This window comes from Mytilus trossulus, unplaced genomic scaffold (genome assembly GCF_036588685.1).
Source record: "Mytilus trossulus isolate FHL-02 unplaced genomic scaffold, PNRI_Mtr1.1.1.hap1 h1tg000103l__unscaffolded, whole genome shotgun sequence".
In the NCBI taxonomy this organism is placed as follows: domain Eukaryota; kingdom Metazoa; phylum Mollusca; class Bivalvia; order Mytilida; family Mytilidae; genus Mytilus; species Mytilus trossulus.
This window is the reverse complement of record NW_026963296.1, coordinates 2,384,032-2,403,506: the sequence shown is the minus strand read 5'-3', so window position 1 is coordinate 2,403,506 and position 19,475 is coordinate 2,384,032. Positions and strand designations below refer to the sequence as shown.

General features: G+C 31.6%; 1 protein-coding gene across 4 annotated transcripts in view; it reads left to right on the top strand.

Annotated features, from left to right (window-relative positions):
* The window catches only part of LOC134699929 (cyclin-dependent kinase-like 5), a 51,418-nt gene that overhangs the window by 3,611 nt on the left and 28,332 nt on the right, over positions 1-19,475 (top strand). For 3 of the 4 annotated variants that reach the window (XM_063561330.1, XM_063561327.1, XM_063561328.1), the window contains exons 2-3: positions 1,918-2,018; positions 10,504-10,759. In XM_063561330.1, coding sequence (XP_063417400.1) covers positions 1,918-2,018; positions 10,504-10,759 — 357 coding nt within the window. Of the gene's footprint in view, positions 1-1,917; positions 2,019-10,503; positions 10,760-14,357; positions 14,976-19,475 lie in introns of those variants that run through there. The other variant, XM_063561329.1, reaches the window with a different exon arrangement.

Here is a 19,475-nt window from a genome sequence, read left to right as displayed (position 1 = left end):
TCCGATTTTAAAATTTCAAGGCCGCCAGTCGGCACCAGAAGCAACAAGGCAGCACATCTATTTTGGATGGGCAAATATCCACTTTTTGATATGGGCTGTGCTCTGACGTCCCATGGTGATAGCTTGTCTGGCGAAACAGCCATTGGACATCAGAATAATCTCAGACTAGTATAGCAGTTGAACATACTTCAGAATGAGAGTAAACATTTAACCCAGAAATTTTCACGGTCATCAAAATATATTAATCAGTCCCAAAACCAAAACACAACTTATGCACAATATTTAAAAGGTACCTTAAAACACAGATCATGTTTGAACATTTATCACCTCACTTTTACCTTTCTAGAGTGTTGTCCCTCTGTCATAGAAAAAGGTGAATCTCCCAACTTGTCAGTGGACAACTGTTTGCCCACTTCAGTGATTTTGCTAGCGCTCGTCACTTACGTAATTTACGAAGAGGTTTTTGAAATTACGAAAATATTTCATATCAATTTCGTCACTTAAATTTGGAAAGTGTAAATATTTACACATCAAATTACTTGAATTCTACGTACATATATACCTGTCTTTTTGTTTCTAACAAGTTTATGACCCTCAGGTAATTAACGTTTACCAAAGGTGTTAAAAGTTGTGATGATCCGCCTATCGCCAATCAGATGGGTCACTAATCCCTTAATTATTATTATAAAACCTCATAAATGACCATCATAATAATCTATTTAAGTTAAATCAGTCAGTCAGCATTTCATTTTAATCCTTTCTCACAATTCTGTCGTATCAGAGACATATAATACATTTTTGTATTAAATGTCTCTGGTCGTATTTTCTTCATTTGAACAAAATTGATAATATTCCCGTACATTTCAACTTTATTTTAATTTCAATATTTCCCTTACGATCATAATTTGCAGTTTGCTTGTCGTAGTTTCGTCATTTTAACGCATTTTCGTCATACTTTATATAAATATTCATCAAAAACTTTCGACAACTTCGATTAAAAAGAATGAACTTTATTCAAAACGTAGATATTTTCACTTGCAAACAGGTGCTTCCTGTTCTATGTATTGCGCATGCGTAAAAGTTCGTAGATGAATCCTTTTTTTTCTGAAATTATTATATATTCAATTGTCACTTCTCTTTTTCATTTCATTTTGTTTAAAAATCGAAAGTAAACGTGGTCTGCAGTCATTAGAATCGTCACATTAAGTACAGATGCAGATCCCTCTATCCAATATTAAAGAAATTAATTCCAAATAGATATTTAAACGTATTTTCAAGGATATAAATGATTGTGAAGTGAAAAAGTCTTTACAAGTTCATTTGTGCAGTGGTTTAAAAAATAGAGGCACCCAACTTTTGTTGATCAGGGGTGTGCCCTGAAAATAACTGAAGTGAAGTTGTGAACCATATTTCCAGATCCCTGTTCTTATCTTCATATCTTAGCATCACATCAGTCAATTCATTCAATATTGCCAATAACTCCCTACATTAGCAATCCGAAAGTCGTCAAAGATCCTAGACTAGTCCTTGAAGGACTTGGACATACATGTATATGTATAGCTAGTTTGATAAACATCCTAAATCCCTTGCTATTATAAAAAATAAGGCTGATTTTTATCACACGCAAAAGTGACTAAAGACCTCAAAATCTGAAACCCTGCCACTTACATTTGTACATCATGTACATTGTCAAGTGTCATTTTTTGGCAAGACTTTTCCATGCTAGCAGTCTTTGCGCTGAGTGTCAGCTCAGGCTGGTAAAATTCCTCCCTGGTCTGTAAAAATCATATCTACAGGCCAACAGAATCTAACTTTAAAATTTAAAAAATTGAGCTCAGGGCCTGTAGATTTAAGAGTTCATCGTGAAGACTGTGCTAGTACTGCTTACGGTAAACATCTGATTAATTTTCTTTACAGATGCCTAGAGCATACAACAGACGTTCACACAGTAGGTCAACATCTTATGATGGCAGACAGAAAAGACGAAGAAATGATTATTATGAAAGAAGATCAAGAAGGTAATTATATCAACAATATATTACTGATCAGCATGGGATAAAACTCTATATGTTTATTACCGAAAATAACTTGCATGTGTTATTACAGAAAATATCTTGCTTGTGTTATTGCAAAAAATATCTTGCATGTGTTATTACAGATACTATGAGTTGTCTATTTTTAGTGGGCTCTAGGGAACTCTTGAAACTGTGAACAGAAACTAGATGCATAGCCTTGATTACTATTTTTTTTTAAATTAAATTACTAACATTTTTCATTCACCATGGTAAATCAATGAGATGACCCTCATAAGGGATAATCTTAGCTATAATAACAAGGCTTAAGCTGTAATAACAAGGCTTAGGCATGTAACTCATTTAGAAACACTTGATATTATCAGTGAGAAGTAGCTTGCAGTTTCACTTGTTTGATATTCTTATATTAACAGACATGAAATATTTTATAAATGACGTTCAGCAATAAAAATCAATAAATTTTGCAATTGAGTTTTAATGAATGTTGATTACACCAGCATGGTCACTGTTGTTATAAGTATATAGATCAAAGGAATCAAATGCATATTAACAGTCTTAAAAGAAAAAATCAATATATGTAAAAAGTAAGGCAGACATGTACAACTCTACTTTGATTACATAACTGACAAATTACTGAGGCTACAAATATATGTGGATGTTTTTTTGATTGTTCATATGTTTCAGAGTTAAGTGTGTCATCCATTTTTACTGAAGTACATTTAGTATACAATATTGTTTATCGTATTCTGGACAAATCATTAAGTTCTCTGTTGATTGTAAACAATCCCAGACAGATTGTTATGGACAACATAAACAAGATCAATAAAATGTAAAATGTAACTATAAAACTACTAGAGTTACTTCCCTTTACTCAGAATATAACAAATAATGAGCTCTGTCACTGAATCATTCTGAATGTTCATTGTATGACTCATCTTGTAATTGTTATTTGTATATAATATACATTAACATGTAGACATCCAAATGTATTATATATATTCATAGTTATCATCTGATCTTATTATATTCCCTCCAAAAGAATTCAATAGTATTCTATATACATGTACAATGATGTACATGATACATGTATATATATTAATAACATATTTGTCTAATGTAAGAAATCTAAATTAAATACACTGTAGATTGGCTAAGTTGATGGGAGTTGTGTATCTGCTTAAAGATTTGAAACTATTTCTGTGTAGATGTATGACATTTGAAAACTCACACATTTCATTATGCATAAAATTTGAACCTTAGTATAAATCATGTTCCTTATAATATGATCTTTCTAATTTTAATTCCAAATTAGAGATATTACCCCATTTTCACAGTCCAATGAACATAGAAAATGATATTACGAGTGGGGTATTCATGTACTGGGGAAACATTCTTGTTGATAACTGACTGTTTACAGTGCTCCAAAACCACAAGTATTTTGAGTTTTTGACTATCCTAAGACCTTCATCATCAACATAACTATGTACTTCTCCTACTTGATCTTAGATAATTACCGATTTCTCATTATGACCTCATAAGAAAGATGTTAATTACAAATAGATACATGTGTTTGTACGTGTGCCAGTTATGCATTTGTTCTGTCATGCGATTGTCGTCATTAAGAAACATTGTTGTGTCGTCATTGTGCTCATTTGGCAGAATATCTGTTATGTTGACGTTTGTTCTTTTCTTTTCTATTATATTCCTAGACTGATATTTATATTGATGTTTGTTTTTGACTTTTCTTTTTTCTTCTTCTGATGTTTCTATGTTTTCTGACGCATTGTAAACAAATAATTCATTTCTATGTGGGATTTACTGTCTTTGTCTGAGGTCATGATGCAGTGATCCTAATCAAAACACATTGATCACTTTGGGAAAGTTTTGAAGAAGAAAAAAATTGAGAATGAAGACGGGGAATATATGTCAAAGAGATAACAACTAGACCAAAAAGCTGAAAACCTCCCAATGCTACCAATGGGTCTTCAACATAGGAAGAAAACCCACACCCTGAGACAGGCTACAGCTGGCCCTTAAATAATGGTTATTTATTTGTCATATGTTCCTTAAAATCCTTAAAACCATCATGCACACTAAGTTAGTGACTAACTACAATAACATACCCTTGTTACTTGACAGGTAGATAGTTAATACCATATATTTCACTTTTGAAAAATATTCTGTAATTTAAAAGGGAAATGGTCTGAAATTTTTAATTTATTTTTTTTATTTTATCAAAATGTGTGGGGACTTCCCTGGTGCTAACCAGTGTTATAGCTAGCAAGAAATTTAGAGTATGTAAGGGGCAGGAATAGAACCATATTTTGTTTGGTTTTCCCCTTGAAGTTAAATATCGGTAGTATAAAATTAAGAATGGAAATGGGGAATATGTCAAAGACACAGCAACCAGACCAAAGAGTATATAACAGCTAAAGGTCACCAATGGGTCTTCATTACAGCGAGAAAATGTCATACCCAGAGGTGGTCCTCAGCTAAATAAAAATGTGAACCATGTTCGTCCACACTTGATTATTTTAAAGTGGTTAACAATCCCTAGATGTGACTTCAACAACTGACAAGCCCTCAGTGCTGTACGGCAAGTCCTAAATCTTCTACAGTCTAATAATATATTTTGAATAAGTTGGATCTATCTATGCCAAATGGCCCTTTACCAAGTTCCTTCTTTCTTTGTCTTATGTCAGTTACCGATTTATATATTCTTGTGTCATATCTTGATATATTGCTTCAAAACATATCTTATAATTAGTCTCAGAGGGCACTGCCCACTCATGACAGATAAAAAAAATCATCAATACATTCAAATCTTTGTTGCCTTTCATGGTTCATTGTCCTTTTGGTTCAAATTTGTTTCTTTTTTATATATTTTTGATCTGAAAGATAAGCCCGAGGGTAGATAACCCTAATTTCCAATAAGTTTTAAGTTTCTTTGTGCATCACAAGTACATTTTTAAGAGATACACATATATCCTATTTGAAAATGCACACAAAGTCCAAGGGTAGACAAACCTGATTTATGTTTTAATGCAGGTTGTTTAACCAAACATCTTTATGTGCTAAAATGCTCCATCTATTTTGAACCTATGTGTAAATAACTGAGCACATCCAATTATTTACACTTCAACATTAGCCTTTACTTTCTAAATACATGTACAATAAAACAAACACAAGTTTGAATACTGAATGGCGCAGTGACCACCTCTTAAATTTTATTTCTTATACAAAATGTATCTGATCTGCATGTTTAGTCCATCCAACTAAAATAATAAAAGTCCCATCAAAAACACAAGATGTCAGAATCTTGGACAAAATGTTCTGCAACAAAATAATCTACAAAATAAATACAACGCATTTAAATACTGTTCTATATAAAACTTGAATACAAATATTTTGTATACAAAAAAAATGAAAATAAACTTCTACCTATATATATATATGCGTGTATGTGGTCACTACACAGTCCTTGATAACTAAAAAACCCATGCAATTTACTTTTATACTGACCGCCAAACCGGTTCACGGCAATAGTATACAAAACTTACAACTTATACAAAATCTCCTTTATAAAATTAATGCGCAATCTTTCAAATACTTTCCGCATACAGCACATAAATTCATTTCTAATAAGTTTAAGTTTCTTTGTACATCACAAGTACATTTATAAGAGATACATATCCTATTGGAAAATGCACACTAAGTCCAAGGGTAGATAATCCTGATTTCCAACAAGTTTAAGTTTCTTTGTACATCACAAGTACATTTATAAGAGATACATATCCTATTGGAAAATGCACACTAAGTCCAAGGGTAGATAATCCTGATTTCCAACAAGTTTAAGTTTCTTTGTACATCACAAGTACATTTATAAGAGATACATAACATATGGGGAAATGCACACAAAGTCCAAGGGTAGATAATCCTGATTTCCAACAAGTTTAAGTTTCTTTGTACATCACAAGTACATTTATAAGAGATACATAACATATGGGGAAATGCACACAAAGTCCAAGGGTAGATAATCCTGATTTCCAACAAGTTTAAGTTTCTTTGTACATCACAAGTACATTTATAAGAGATACATAACATATGGGGAAATGCACACAAAGTCCAAGGGTAGATAATCCTGATTTCCAACAAGTTTAAGTTTCTTTGTACATCACAAGTACATTTATAAGAGATACATATCCTATTGGAAAATGCACACTAAGTCCAAGGGTAGATAATCCTGATTTCCAACAAGTTTAAGTTTCTTTGTACATCACAAGTACATTTGTAAGAGATACATAACATATGGGAAAATGCACACTAAGTCCAAGGGTAGATAATCCTGATTTCTAACAAGTTTAAGTTTCTTTGTACATCACAAGTACATTTGTAAGAGATACATAACATATGGGGAAATGCACACAAAGTCCAAGGGTAGATAATCCTGATTTCCAACAAGTTTAAGTTTCTTTGTACATCACAAGTACATTTATAAGAGATACATAACATATGGGGAAATGCACACTAAGTCCAAGGGTAGATAATCCTGATTTCTAACAAGTTTAAGTTTCTTTGTACATCACAAGTACATTTATAAGAGATACATATCCTATTGGTAAATGCACACTAAGTCCAAGGGTAGATAATCCTGATTTCCAACAAGTTTAAGTTTCTTTGTACATCACAAGTACATTTGCAAGAGATACATAACATATGGGGAAATGCACACTAAGTCCAAGGGTAGATAATCCTGATTTCCAACAAGTTTAAGTTTCTTTGTACATCACAAGTACATTTGTAAGAGATACATATCCTATTGGAAAATGCACACTAAGTCCAAGGGTAGATAATCCTGATTTCCAATAAGTTTAGGTTTCTTTGTACATCACAAGTACATTTATAAGAGATACATATCCTATTGGAAAATGCACACAAAGTCCAAGGGTAGATAATCCTGATTTCCAATAAGTTTTAGTTTCTTTGTACATCACAAGTACATTTGTAAGAGATACATATCCTATTGGAAAATGCACACTAAGTCCAAGGGTAGATAATCCTGATTTCCAACAAGTTTAAGTTTCTTTGTACATCACAAGTACATTTGTAAGAGATACATAACATATGGGGAAATGCACACTAAGTCCAAGGGCAATGAAGGGTAGATAATCCTGATTTCTAACAAGTTTAAGTTTCTTTGTACATCACAAGTACATTTGCAAGAGATACATAACATATGGGGAAATGCACACTAAGTCCAAGGGTAGATAATCCTGATTTCCAACAAGTTTAAGTGTCTTTGTACATCACAAGTACATTTGCAAGAGATACATAACATATGGGGAAATGCACACTAAGTCCAAGGGTAGATAATCCTGATTTCCAACAAGTTTAAGTTTCTTTGTACATCACAAGTACATTTGTAAGAGATACATAACATATGGGGAAATGCACACAAAGTCCAAGGGTAGATAATCCTGATTTCCAACAAGTTTAAGTTTCTTTGTACATCACAAGTACATTTATAAGAGATACATAACATATGGGGAAATGCACACTAAGTCCAAGGGTAGATAATCCTGATTTCTAACAAGTTTAAGTTTCTTTGTACATCACAAGTACATTTATAAGAGATACATATCCTATTGGTAAATGCACACTAAGTCCAAGGGTAGATAATCCTGATTTCCAACAAGTTTAAGTTTCTTTGTACATCACAAGTACATTTGCAAGAGATACATAACATATGGGGAAATGCACACTAAGTCCAAGGGTAGATAATCCTGATTTCCAACAAGTTTAAGTTTCTTTGTACATCACAAGTACATTTGTAAGAGATACATATCCTATTGGAAAATGCACACTAAGTCCAAGGGTAGATAATCCTGATTTCCAATAAGTTTAGGTTTCTTTGTACATCACAAGTACATTTATAAGAGATACATATCCTATTGGAAAATGCACACAAAGTCCAAGGGTAGATAATCCTGATTTCCAATAAGTTTTAGTTTCTTTGTACATCACAAGTACATTTGTAAGAGATACATATCCTATTGGAAAATGCACACTAAGTCCAAGGGTAGATAATCCTGATTTCCAACAAGTTTAAGTTTCTTTGTACATCACAAGTACATTTGTAAGAGATACATAACATATGGGGAAATGCACACTAAGTCCAAGGGCAATGAAGGGTAGATAATCCTGATTTCTAACAAGTTTAAGTTTCTTTGTACATCACAAGTACATTTGCAAGAGATACATAACATATGGGGAAATGCACACTAAGTCCAAGGGTAGATAATCCTGATTTCCAACAAGTTTAAGTGTCTTTGTACATCACAAGTACATTTGCAAGAGATACATAACATATGGGGAAATGCACACTAAGTCCAAGGGTAGATAATCCTGATTTCCAACAAGTTTAAGTTTCTTTGTACATCACAAGTACATTTGTAAGAGATACATAACATATGGGGAAATGCACACAAAGTCCAAGGGTAGATAATCCTGATTTCCAACAAGTTTAAGTTTCTTTGTACATCACAAGTACATTTATAAGAGATACATAACATATGGGGAAATGCACACTAAGTCCAAGGGTAGATAATCCTGATTTCTAACAAGTTTAAGTTTCTTTGTACATCACAAGTACATTTATAAGAGATACATATCCTATTGGTAAATGCACACTAAGTCCAAGGGTAGATAATCCTGATTTCCAACAAGTTTAAGTTTCTTTGTACATCACAAGTACATTTGCAAGAGATACATAACATATGGGGAAATGCACACTAAGTCCAAGGGTAGATAATCCTGATTTCTAACAAGTTTAAGTTTCTTTGTACATCACAAGTACATTTGTAAGAGATACATATCCTATTGGAAAATGCACACAAAGTCCAAGGGTAGATAATCCTGATTTCCAATAAGTTTAAGTTTCTTTGTACATCACAAGTACATTTGTAAGAGATACATATCCTATTGGAAAATGCACACTAAGTTCAAGGGTAGATAATCCTGATTTCCAACAAGTTTAAGTTTCTTTGTACATCACAAGTACATTTGTAAGAGATACATAACATATGGGGAAATGCACACTAAGTCCAAGGGTAGATAATCCTGATTTCTAACAAGTTTAAGTTTCTTTGTACATCACAAGTACATTTGCAAGAGATACATATCCTATTGGAAAATGCACACTAAGTCCAAGGGTAGATAATCCTGATTTCCAACAAGTTTAAGTTTCTTTGTACATCACAAGTACATTTATAAGAGATACATATCCTATTGGAAAATGCACACTAAGTCCAAGGGTAGATAATCCTGATTTCCAACAAGTTTAAGTTTCTTTGTACATCACAAGTACATTTATAAGAGATACATAACATATGGGGAAATGCACACTAAGTCCAAGGGTAGATAATCCTGATTTCCAACAAGTTTAAGTTTCTTTGTACATCACAAGTACATTTGTAAGAGATACATAACATATGGGAAAATGCACACTAAGTCCAAGGGTAGATAATCCTGATTTCCAACAAGTTTAAGTTTCTTTGTACATCACAAGTACATTTATAAGAGATACATAACATATGGGGAAATGCACACAAAGTCCAAGGGTAGATAATCCTGATTTCCAACAAGTTTAAGTTTCTTTGTACATCACAAGTACATTTGTAAGAGATACATATCCTATTGGAAAATGCACACAAAGTCCAAGGGTAGATAATCCTGATTTCCAACAAGTTTAAGTTTCTTTGTACATCACAAGTACATTTATAAGAGATACATATCCTATTGGAAAATGCACACTAAGTCCAAGGGTAGATAATCCTGATTTCCAACAAGTTTAAGTTTCTTTGTACATCACAAGTACATTTGTAAGAGATACATATCCTATTGGAAAATGCACACTAAGTCCAAGGGTAGATAATCCTGATTTCCAACAAGTTTAAGTTTCTTTGTACATCACAAGTACATTTATAAGAGATACATAACATATGGGGAAATGCACACTAAGTCCAAGGGTAGATAATCCTGATTTCCAACAAGTTTAAGTTTCTTTGTACATCACAAGTACATTTATAAGAGATACATAACATATGGGGAAATGCACAAAATTCCTTATAATTCTTTCTGTGGGCATGAGTAGAGCTTCTTTGATAGAAAAAAAACTTGTGAACTTATTTGCTTTTAAAAATCTCATAATTGGCATTCATGTATATGTATATGATTGCACTGGAGATCTATGTGTTATAAATTAAACACCATCATCAAAAGAAAAATTCATGAGTCCAACAATATTTTTTTTAGTTAAATCTTTTATTGCATTTAACTTTATAAAAGGTCATTGAAATGATTCTAAACATAATATGAAAATGAAGTTATTTTTGTGTGTCTCTTTTCTTAAAACTCACTTGACATTATAAAAGAAAATTAATATTTATGTATTTTTTTTATTTATTTTCAGTAGTGACCGACGTCGTCCGCGAAGAAGAGACGACTCAGTGGACAATTACAGAGACAGATCTCACACCCCTGATCGTCATGGTCGCTGTAGTAACAGATATGAGGCTTCCCACAATAACAGATACAGGGACCAGAGTGGGGGACACAGTAGTCATAGAAACAGCAACAGAGATCCGATAAGGACCAGACGACAGGGAAGACGTAGAAGTTATCGTCACAGACGGAGATCGTCCTTCACCTCGTCTTCCAGCAACAGGGTTAGTTTTTGTTCTCGAGATAATAAGTCCAATTTTGGCCTTTTCAGTATTGCTTTTCTATCAAAGGTTCAAAATCTGCACTTAAGAATGGAATTTGTCATGTTGGTTTTATAATGTAGATAGATTGAGACAGTCATGTTAGTTATGTTTTTAGGGTAACAATTGATATGATTATTTTGAAACACAAAAATTATAAATAAATAAGGAACCCAACATAACTGACTGTTTCCAGAATTGAAAATTTTAATGTGAAAATTTATAAAATCTCCATTCTATCATGTAAAGATTTTGGACCTTGACATGTATTAAGATTTGAATCAAGGTCCCCAATAAGAGTATAAACCAGGCCAGAGATGAAATATTTCTGTAGGCTTCACGTCCCAATTGACCCTGAAAAATTAATATGAATTATCTTTGTATATATATTTCTTTATATTAAACAAAATGAAATTTGAAATTATTTTTATTAGAAATTTAGAAAAAAAATCCTCATTACAATAATTTCTTTACTAGAAATTTAGAAGAAAAAACTATGATCATCATGATCATATTGATAAACAATTTTATGTTCATTTGAATTTTGTGGGCCTTTGGGACAATGGCAGACAAATGATATTTGATTTCTGGTCCTATGTTTTCATTTTTTCCCAGCTATGCCAGGATCAGGTGAGTTATATGAATGTATATTAAAAGGCAGGAAAAATCAACCAGGGCCATTATATAAGGGAAATATCCAATTGACATCATTATAAATGCTTAAGAACCTTGCATCAAGTGGTTAAAACAGAAATATTGAGGCTACCAAAGGGGAATTTTAGAATTAATGCGACGAAAACAAGAATATTGAGGCTTTCAAAGGGGAATTTAAGAATGAATGGGACGAAAACAAGAATATTGAGGCTTTCAAAGGGGAATTTTAGAATTAATGGGACGAAAACAAAAATATTGAGGCTTTCAAAGGGGAATTTTTGTATTAATGGGATGAAAACAAGATTATTGCGGCTTTCATAGGGAAATTAATGCGAGGAAAACATAGTATTGAGACTTTCAAAGAGGGATTTTAGAATTAAAGGGAAGGAACTCAAAAGAAAGCATTGTTAGAAACTACAGGGTTAACATGCAAATAAACGTATTTAATTCAATTGATTTACCAAAAAACAAATTGTGGAGAGTTGTCTCATTGACACTCATACCACATCTTCGTATATCCATATTATGTTGTAGCCAGCTGATATATTTATCTTGGGGTTCCAGTTGAAATAAAGGGCAATAATTGATATATGCAGGGGAGACAATTTAAGAAAAAAACATTAAGTTAAATCTTAATGTGGTTCTATAAGTTGATCTCTGGTATAAAAGTATGCTATGATTATTTGTTACCAGTATATGAATGTAGATATGTTTTTGATGGTCTGATAATATCATTCTTTCATCATCCATAAATTCTTCAGAAATTGTTGTCATCAAATTATAACCATGCTGAAAAAAACAATTTCTGGACAATTACACGATTGATGATATTATGGGCCATTCAAAAACAACATTATTTAACATAATTATGTAAAATATTACTGAATATTACACTACAGTTGAGATGTGTGAACATACATTGTTTTTATACCATAATTAACACAATTAATATCATCAATTTTTAAATATTATTATACATGTACATGTACAGTGTAAGCCAATTCTCTACTGGTATTTTTACATTATACCTAATTCAATCTAAAGGACTTTAATTTATTGAATATGTAAAAGTACCAATTAAAAAACTGAAATACCGATTATAATTCTAAAACCCATAAAAATTTTGATTCATGAATATTTTAAACTATTTTCACTGAAGGGAATGAGCTATCTTTGTTCCCATCTAGATCAAAAATTGATTTTTGCTTTAATATTTTTTGTGTTGGCAGAAATTCTTTGAAAATGAGAAAAAATGAATTGAGTTGGCATATTTATAGGAATTGAATTGAACCTTGGACAGGAGAGTTTAATTCTATTCAATTGTCAACTGTGAAAGGAAAAAAAATTGAGTTTAGATTTGATGAAAGGTTTGAATAGTCGTTTCATTTCTTTTGTTTGATATAATATCGTTTGATATCAGTTAGTCACTAATTGAATGAAGATTTGATTACAATGACAAACAATTCTTTCAAAGCTTTCCAATCAATAAATGAATCAGAGCCCTTGACTTTTAAAAAATAACCATTTTCTTTGTTCCGCATTCAAGCCTCAGTGGCCTATAAAGTTCATGATGCTTTTTAAATTTACGATCTTTGTATACATTTATGGATTAAGGAAATTGCAGACAAACATCTGAAAAAGACTTTGGGTCTAATTACGCTACGTTAAAACTGCAATGACATTGATTATTTAGAGATGATTCCTACCGCTTGCTTGCTTGCTTTGCATATTGGGTAATTTCTTCAAATATTGATCTGTTCGGAGAAAAACATTCTGATTAAGTTTTAAGGTCCTTTGTTCTTGTCCATTACTATGGGATGAATGTGCAGTAAAAAGCATCATTTCTTTCAAATTTATCCAGATGTGTTGTCACATTCAATGTTGTGATGTTTCGTCTTCGTGTTCCGTGTGTAGTATAGGATTGTGATGTCCGAATGGTGATGTTAAGTGGTTAAGGAGTGAGAAACATCTATTAGGAATTGATTATAGATCTGAATGCAGTTTTGCAATGTTAAATGTCTAGATTTAAATGGGAAAACATGGAATTAACAATACTGTAGGATTGATTGAGTCCTGCATTGGTTTGAATGTTTAGATAAACATACATTTTGTTATAAGGATACTGTGACACAGTGACAGAGGCAAATAGTATTTATTTAATTCCAATGGGGAAGCAGAAAACAATTTCTTTCGAACAAAACAGGATTTAATTTTAAATCTGGTACAATAACTATAATTCGACAAAGTTAATAACAATAAAAATAATGAGTTGTTGATACATAACATAGAAGAGACTGACAATATTAAAGTCGTGTTAAAATATCAACTTTTCCAATTCTGGAATTTGTGTTCAATTAATTCATAATTCGTATTGGACAGACTGTTGGATGAAATGAAAAGTAGACCTATTTTGAAAATTAAATAGAGTTATTCCAAGTTCTTACAGAGCTTTGTCTAAATGACAATAAATTCATGAATGATGGAGCAAAGCAAGTGATATATATAGTGAAAGTTTGATAAATATAACATAATTGATGAACTGAGAGCTAAAGACATGTAATAATGTAGAAAACCACAGGATAAGAAAAAAAAAATCAGAAAGACAAATTATAAAAAGAGTCATGCTCTAGTGATTCCTAACTAAAGACTGTAGATAAAGGGTTTACATGATGACAGATAAAATAAACATATTGATCAGGATGAATATGAGGGAAAGAACATCTGGTTGTAATTAATGATTGGTCAGTTAATTAATTACAGTATCTTGGACCCTAGGGGGTACAGATTGAAAGGATTGCAGGGGTAGTGAAAGATGATAGAGACATTTATAACTATGCAGATAGAAAAAGACTGGTTTTATTAACTGAAAGTGTTTTTTTGTGGAAGATTCCAAGAAACAGTTAAATTCTAAATGGAATTTAAAAATTCTAAAATGATTTTCATCATTTAAAGTGCGGATATGTTTTAACATTTATATAATTGATATAGTTAAGTGTTTGACAGTTAAACTTTGATAATGTTGAAAGGTCAACGGAATATGAACAAACGGTTAAATGTTATTACATGAAATTGATGTAATTGAAAAATCATATTTCTACATTTCCCTAGAGTGCCTCGTTAACTGATAAATTTCACAATAGAGTGGTAGAGTCATTGATGATTTAATGAAGTGGTAATATCCTGTGGGAGGCCCCACATTTATTACACACACATTCACAGCAGCCTATTTTACGTGTGTTGTTCTACAGTAGTTTGTCAGACTTTGTAAAGTGATACTACACACTAAACATACTGGATGCTGATTGCTCCTCAGACATTCTGAACTCCTTGGCTCTTTTGGTTTATTTTGAGGGAAGTATCTAGAGGCACTATTCAGTAGAGAATGAGAGTTGATGGGATATACAGCAACAAAGAATGGGGGAAAATGCCGGCCACACACTATAATCCTTCTGGCACCGGTTACAATAGTTACAAATATGACACTGGACAAACCTCTTACCAAAGCTCATATCGTAGTCGATTTCTTGTGAGTTTTTTGTCAACTTTTATTAAGTTTTAGGGAGAGAAAAATTCAAGTGAAATTCTGTGATTTTTTGGCTGGGAATTTTAGTTCGGACTTCTGGATTATTTCTGCTAATAAGTATCTAAGTATTTAGAATAAGTATTTGAAATTCAGATTTGGATTTAATTGTTCTCTAAATTACTGAGTGATTTGGAATATTTATTCGTTATATCAGAAAGATCTGTATGGAAATTTAGGATTCTAAATGAGGGATTGTTTCTTATAAACAAAATATCAGTGACCAAACAGCTTTCAATATAAGTGGAATTATCTTGCAGTATTAGTGTTTTTGGATAGACTTTTTTGTAGCTTTGAATATTTTTTTTATGGATTTAAAGTATGAGAAAATTCCAATCAGATGAACGTTTTAAGATTCCCAGGTGTAGTAGCACTTCCAGAGCTTCTGTTAGATAAGTTTTTATACGACCGCAAATTTTGAAAAAATTTTCGTCGTATATTGCTATCACGTTGGCGTCGTCGTCGTCGTCGTCGTCGTCGTCGTCGTCCGAATACTTTTAGTTTTCGCACTCTAACTTTAGTAAAAGTGAATATAAATCTATAAAATTTTATCACAAGGTTTATGACCACAAAAGGAAGGCTGGTATTGATTTTGGGAGTTATGGTCCCAACATTTTAGGAATTAGGGGCCAAAAAGGGCCCAAATAAGCATTTTCTTGGTTTTCGCACTATAACTTTAGTTTAAGTTAATAGAAATCTATGAAATTTTGACACAAGGTTTATGACCACAAAAGAAAGGTTGGGATTGATTTTGGGAGTTTTGGTTTCAACAGTGTAGGAATTAGGGGCCAAAAAAGGGCCCAAATAAGCATTATTCTTGGTTTTCGCACAATAACTTTAGTTAAAGTAAATAGAAAATAATGAAATTTAAACACAATGTTTATGACCACAAAAGGAAGGTTGGTATTGATTTTGGGAGTTTAGGTCCCAACAGTTTTGGAATATGGGGCCAAAAAGGGACCCAAATAAACATTTTCTTGGTTTTTGCACCATAACTTTAGTATAAGTAAATAGAAATCTATGAAATTTAAACACAAGGTTTATGACCATAAAAGGAAGGTTGGTAATGATTTTGGGAGTTTTTGGTCCCAACAGTTTAGGAATAAGGGGCCCAAAAGGTCCAAAATTAAACTTTGTTTGATTTCATCAAAATTGAATAATTGGGGTTCTTTAATATGCCGAATCTAACTGTGTATGTAGATTCTTAATTTTTGGCCCCGTTTTCAAATTGGTCTACATTAAAGTCCAAAGGGTCCAAAATTAAACTTAGTTTGATTTTAACAAAAATTGAAATCTTGGGGTTCTTCGATATGCTGAATCTAGAAATGTACTTAGATTTTTGATTATTGGCCCAGTTTTCAAGTTGGCCCAAATCGAGGTCCAAAATTAAACATTGTTTGATTTCATCAAAAATTGAATAATTGGGGTTCTTTGATATGCCAAATCTAACTGTGTATGTAGATTCTTAATTTTTGGTCCAGTTTTCAAATTGGTCTAAATTAAAGTGCAAAGGGTCCAAAATTAAACTAAGTTTGATTTTAACAAAAATTAAATTCTTGGGGTAAAATCTAAAATTATTATATTAAGTTTTGTGCAATAGCAAGTCTTTTCAATTGCACAGTATTGCGCAATGGCAAGAAATATCTTATTGCAAAATATTGTGAAATAGCAATTTTGTTTTTAATTAGAGTTATCTTTCTTTGTCCAGAATAGTAAGCAAGAAATATCTAATTGTAAGATTTTTTTTTATTTGGAGTTATCTTTCTTTGTCCAGAATCAACTTAAATCTTTGTTATATATACAATATACAATGTATATTCACTTTTTACTACCAACTGATAAATTAAAATAATCTTTACCATTCAGTGATAACAAGCAGTTTTTTTACATCTTAATATTTTATGATGTATTTAAATGAGTAGTAATTGTTGCAAACTCCATTAGAAATTTTAATTGAGATTAGTGTTGGAATAAGGGAAAGGGGGATGTGATTAAAAAAATGGGTTCAATTTTTCTCATTTGAAATTTCATAAATAAAAAGAAAATTTCTTCAAACATTTTTTTGAGAGGATTAATATTCAACAGCATAGTGAATTGCTCTAAGAGAAAACAAAAATTTTAAGTTCATTTGAATACATTCATTCTGTGTCAGAAACCTATGCTGTGTCAACTTTTTAATCACAATCCAAATTTAGAGCGGAATCCAGCTTGAATGTTGTGTCCATACTTGCCCCAACCGTGCAGGGTTCAACCTCTGCGGTCGTATAAAGCTACGCCCTGCGGAGCATCTGGTTTATGATTGTTTTGGTGCAGACAGTAGTTTATTTGACCTAATTTTCCCCAGATGTTTTAAATCTCATAATCTCCTAAGATAAAGAGGATTAACTTAAAAGTTTGCTTTGATTTTGATAAAATTTTATTATAAGATGAATTTTTACAAACTTCATGTAATCATGCAAGTTATTTCTTTTGTTTTGTTCTAAATTATAAATGTATACTTCATTGTTTCTAAGATGTTATTCAACATCACAAAAATGTCACATGTGTTTTGGAAAAGAACTTGATCTCAAGTCACCTAAATTCTTGAAATCAAAATTGCCTGGAAACTTTTCTGAGTTATCAACGATGAGCTATAGGCTCAACTGATGTTAGGACATATTGTATGATGCTTAAATTTTCATCAATATGATTTTTGTGACCTGATTGTTACCAAACATGACACTTATACATATATATATATATACATGTATATTGTTTACATGTCATTGAGGGGTTGGCCAGGTCAAGTGTACTAAGTGTACTTAGATGTACTTTGGTTTATGGGAAACAGAAATAAATTCTTTAATGATTACAATGATATAGGTCAACATCAGCTGTTTGGTCACTGATCCCTATTTCCTGATGCCTTCTCTCATCTTGAATTATTTAATTAGGTATTTAACTGATAAAGTTTGTTCTGTTTTGATATTCTGATTAGAATGGAAGTTAAAAAAATAATTTATTGACATTTTTGAGCTAGAAAGAATTGCTTGCCTGTACAGAAAATGATTTTTTTTCAAATATAGGTAATTGTTGATGAACTATTCAGCCTTTAATTTGATTATTAAAATAAAGTTGTTTTATATCTTCAGTGAAAAAAGTGCAAAGATGAATGATGATAAATAAATTAATCAGTTGAAGTTTCGTTTTGAAAATAAATATGTTATGTTCACACATCTCACGTAGGTAAACGCTTGCTATATATGTGAAGAGACATCAGAGGCCACCTACAGATTTACACATAAACAAGAAAAGAAAGGTTTTCTACAGGGCTTATATTGTATTGTTTTATGTATACCCAATTTTGAATACATCTTACATCCTATGTTTAATTCAATGGAAAATTAACCTTTAAAGACACCTTAAAAGTATGTGTTTAAGGGTTCCACACTAATAGAATAAATAACTGTTTTGTTGAGAAACATTCTCATGTAAATAATTTTTCTGTTGTTGTCTGGGGGATGAATAAATTTTCAAATATTTATAAAACTTTTAGCTTAGGACAAAGATTCCCAGTTAAATGTAATTATGGAAACCCTAATCAGATAAATTAGTATTTGGTTGTTCCCACCAGTTAAGTTCTCTATATGCCTTCTGCAATAGTTTAATTTATATTGATGGTTTAAGTCCATTATGATACGATTGGTCATTTGTTTTCATGGGTATTCTTTAATAATAAATCAATGTTTGAATAAATTGCCTTTGATATATGATCAAGTTTTTTTCCTATTTCTTAGTTAGTTTGCTGAGGGAGATATGATTTAAGTGGGTAAGACTGAAGATAAAAATGATAAGAAATATTTCACCAGGAAGAAGCAGTAAAGTTATTATTATGGAGAAGATTTATGGAAAAAGAAATAAGAAAAAAACAGAGATCTGCATGTACAGTTAATTACTTCCTTGTCCTACTACTAAGTGCAATGTTAAACCACTGTTAACATAGAATCAATTTTCCATAACTTCCACTTTATTTAATTTAGTTACATGTATAGTAAACAATATAAAAAAAAAACATAATGCCAGACCCAAAATATAACGAAGTGTTGGATCCAGAATTTTTTATAAATGCAGCCCACTTTAATCATGCTTCGGTGATTCCCTATATTTTGATCATGTATATAACATGTATAATCAACCAAATTTTCTGAGAGGGGTGGGGTGCTCTGAAATTATGCAATAGGCTTTGTTAGAAAGATTAAAAAGTCTGTTTGTTGAAACTTGGTCTTTGTTGTCTTTTCACATTAAAAAAGCAAGCAAATAAAAAAAGTATAAATAAAGTGAATTGAATAATGATAATAATGTGTATAGATTGGTAAATTGTTGTTATGTGACAAAATCTTTACTTGGTTGTCTCCTTCCAAACATTTTATTCTGCTGGTCCATCCTGAATGATCACATAAATTATCG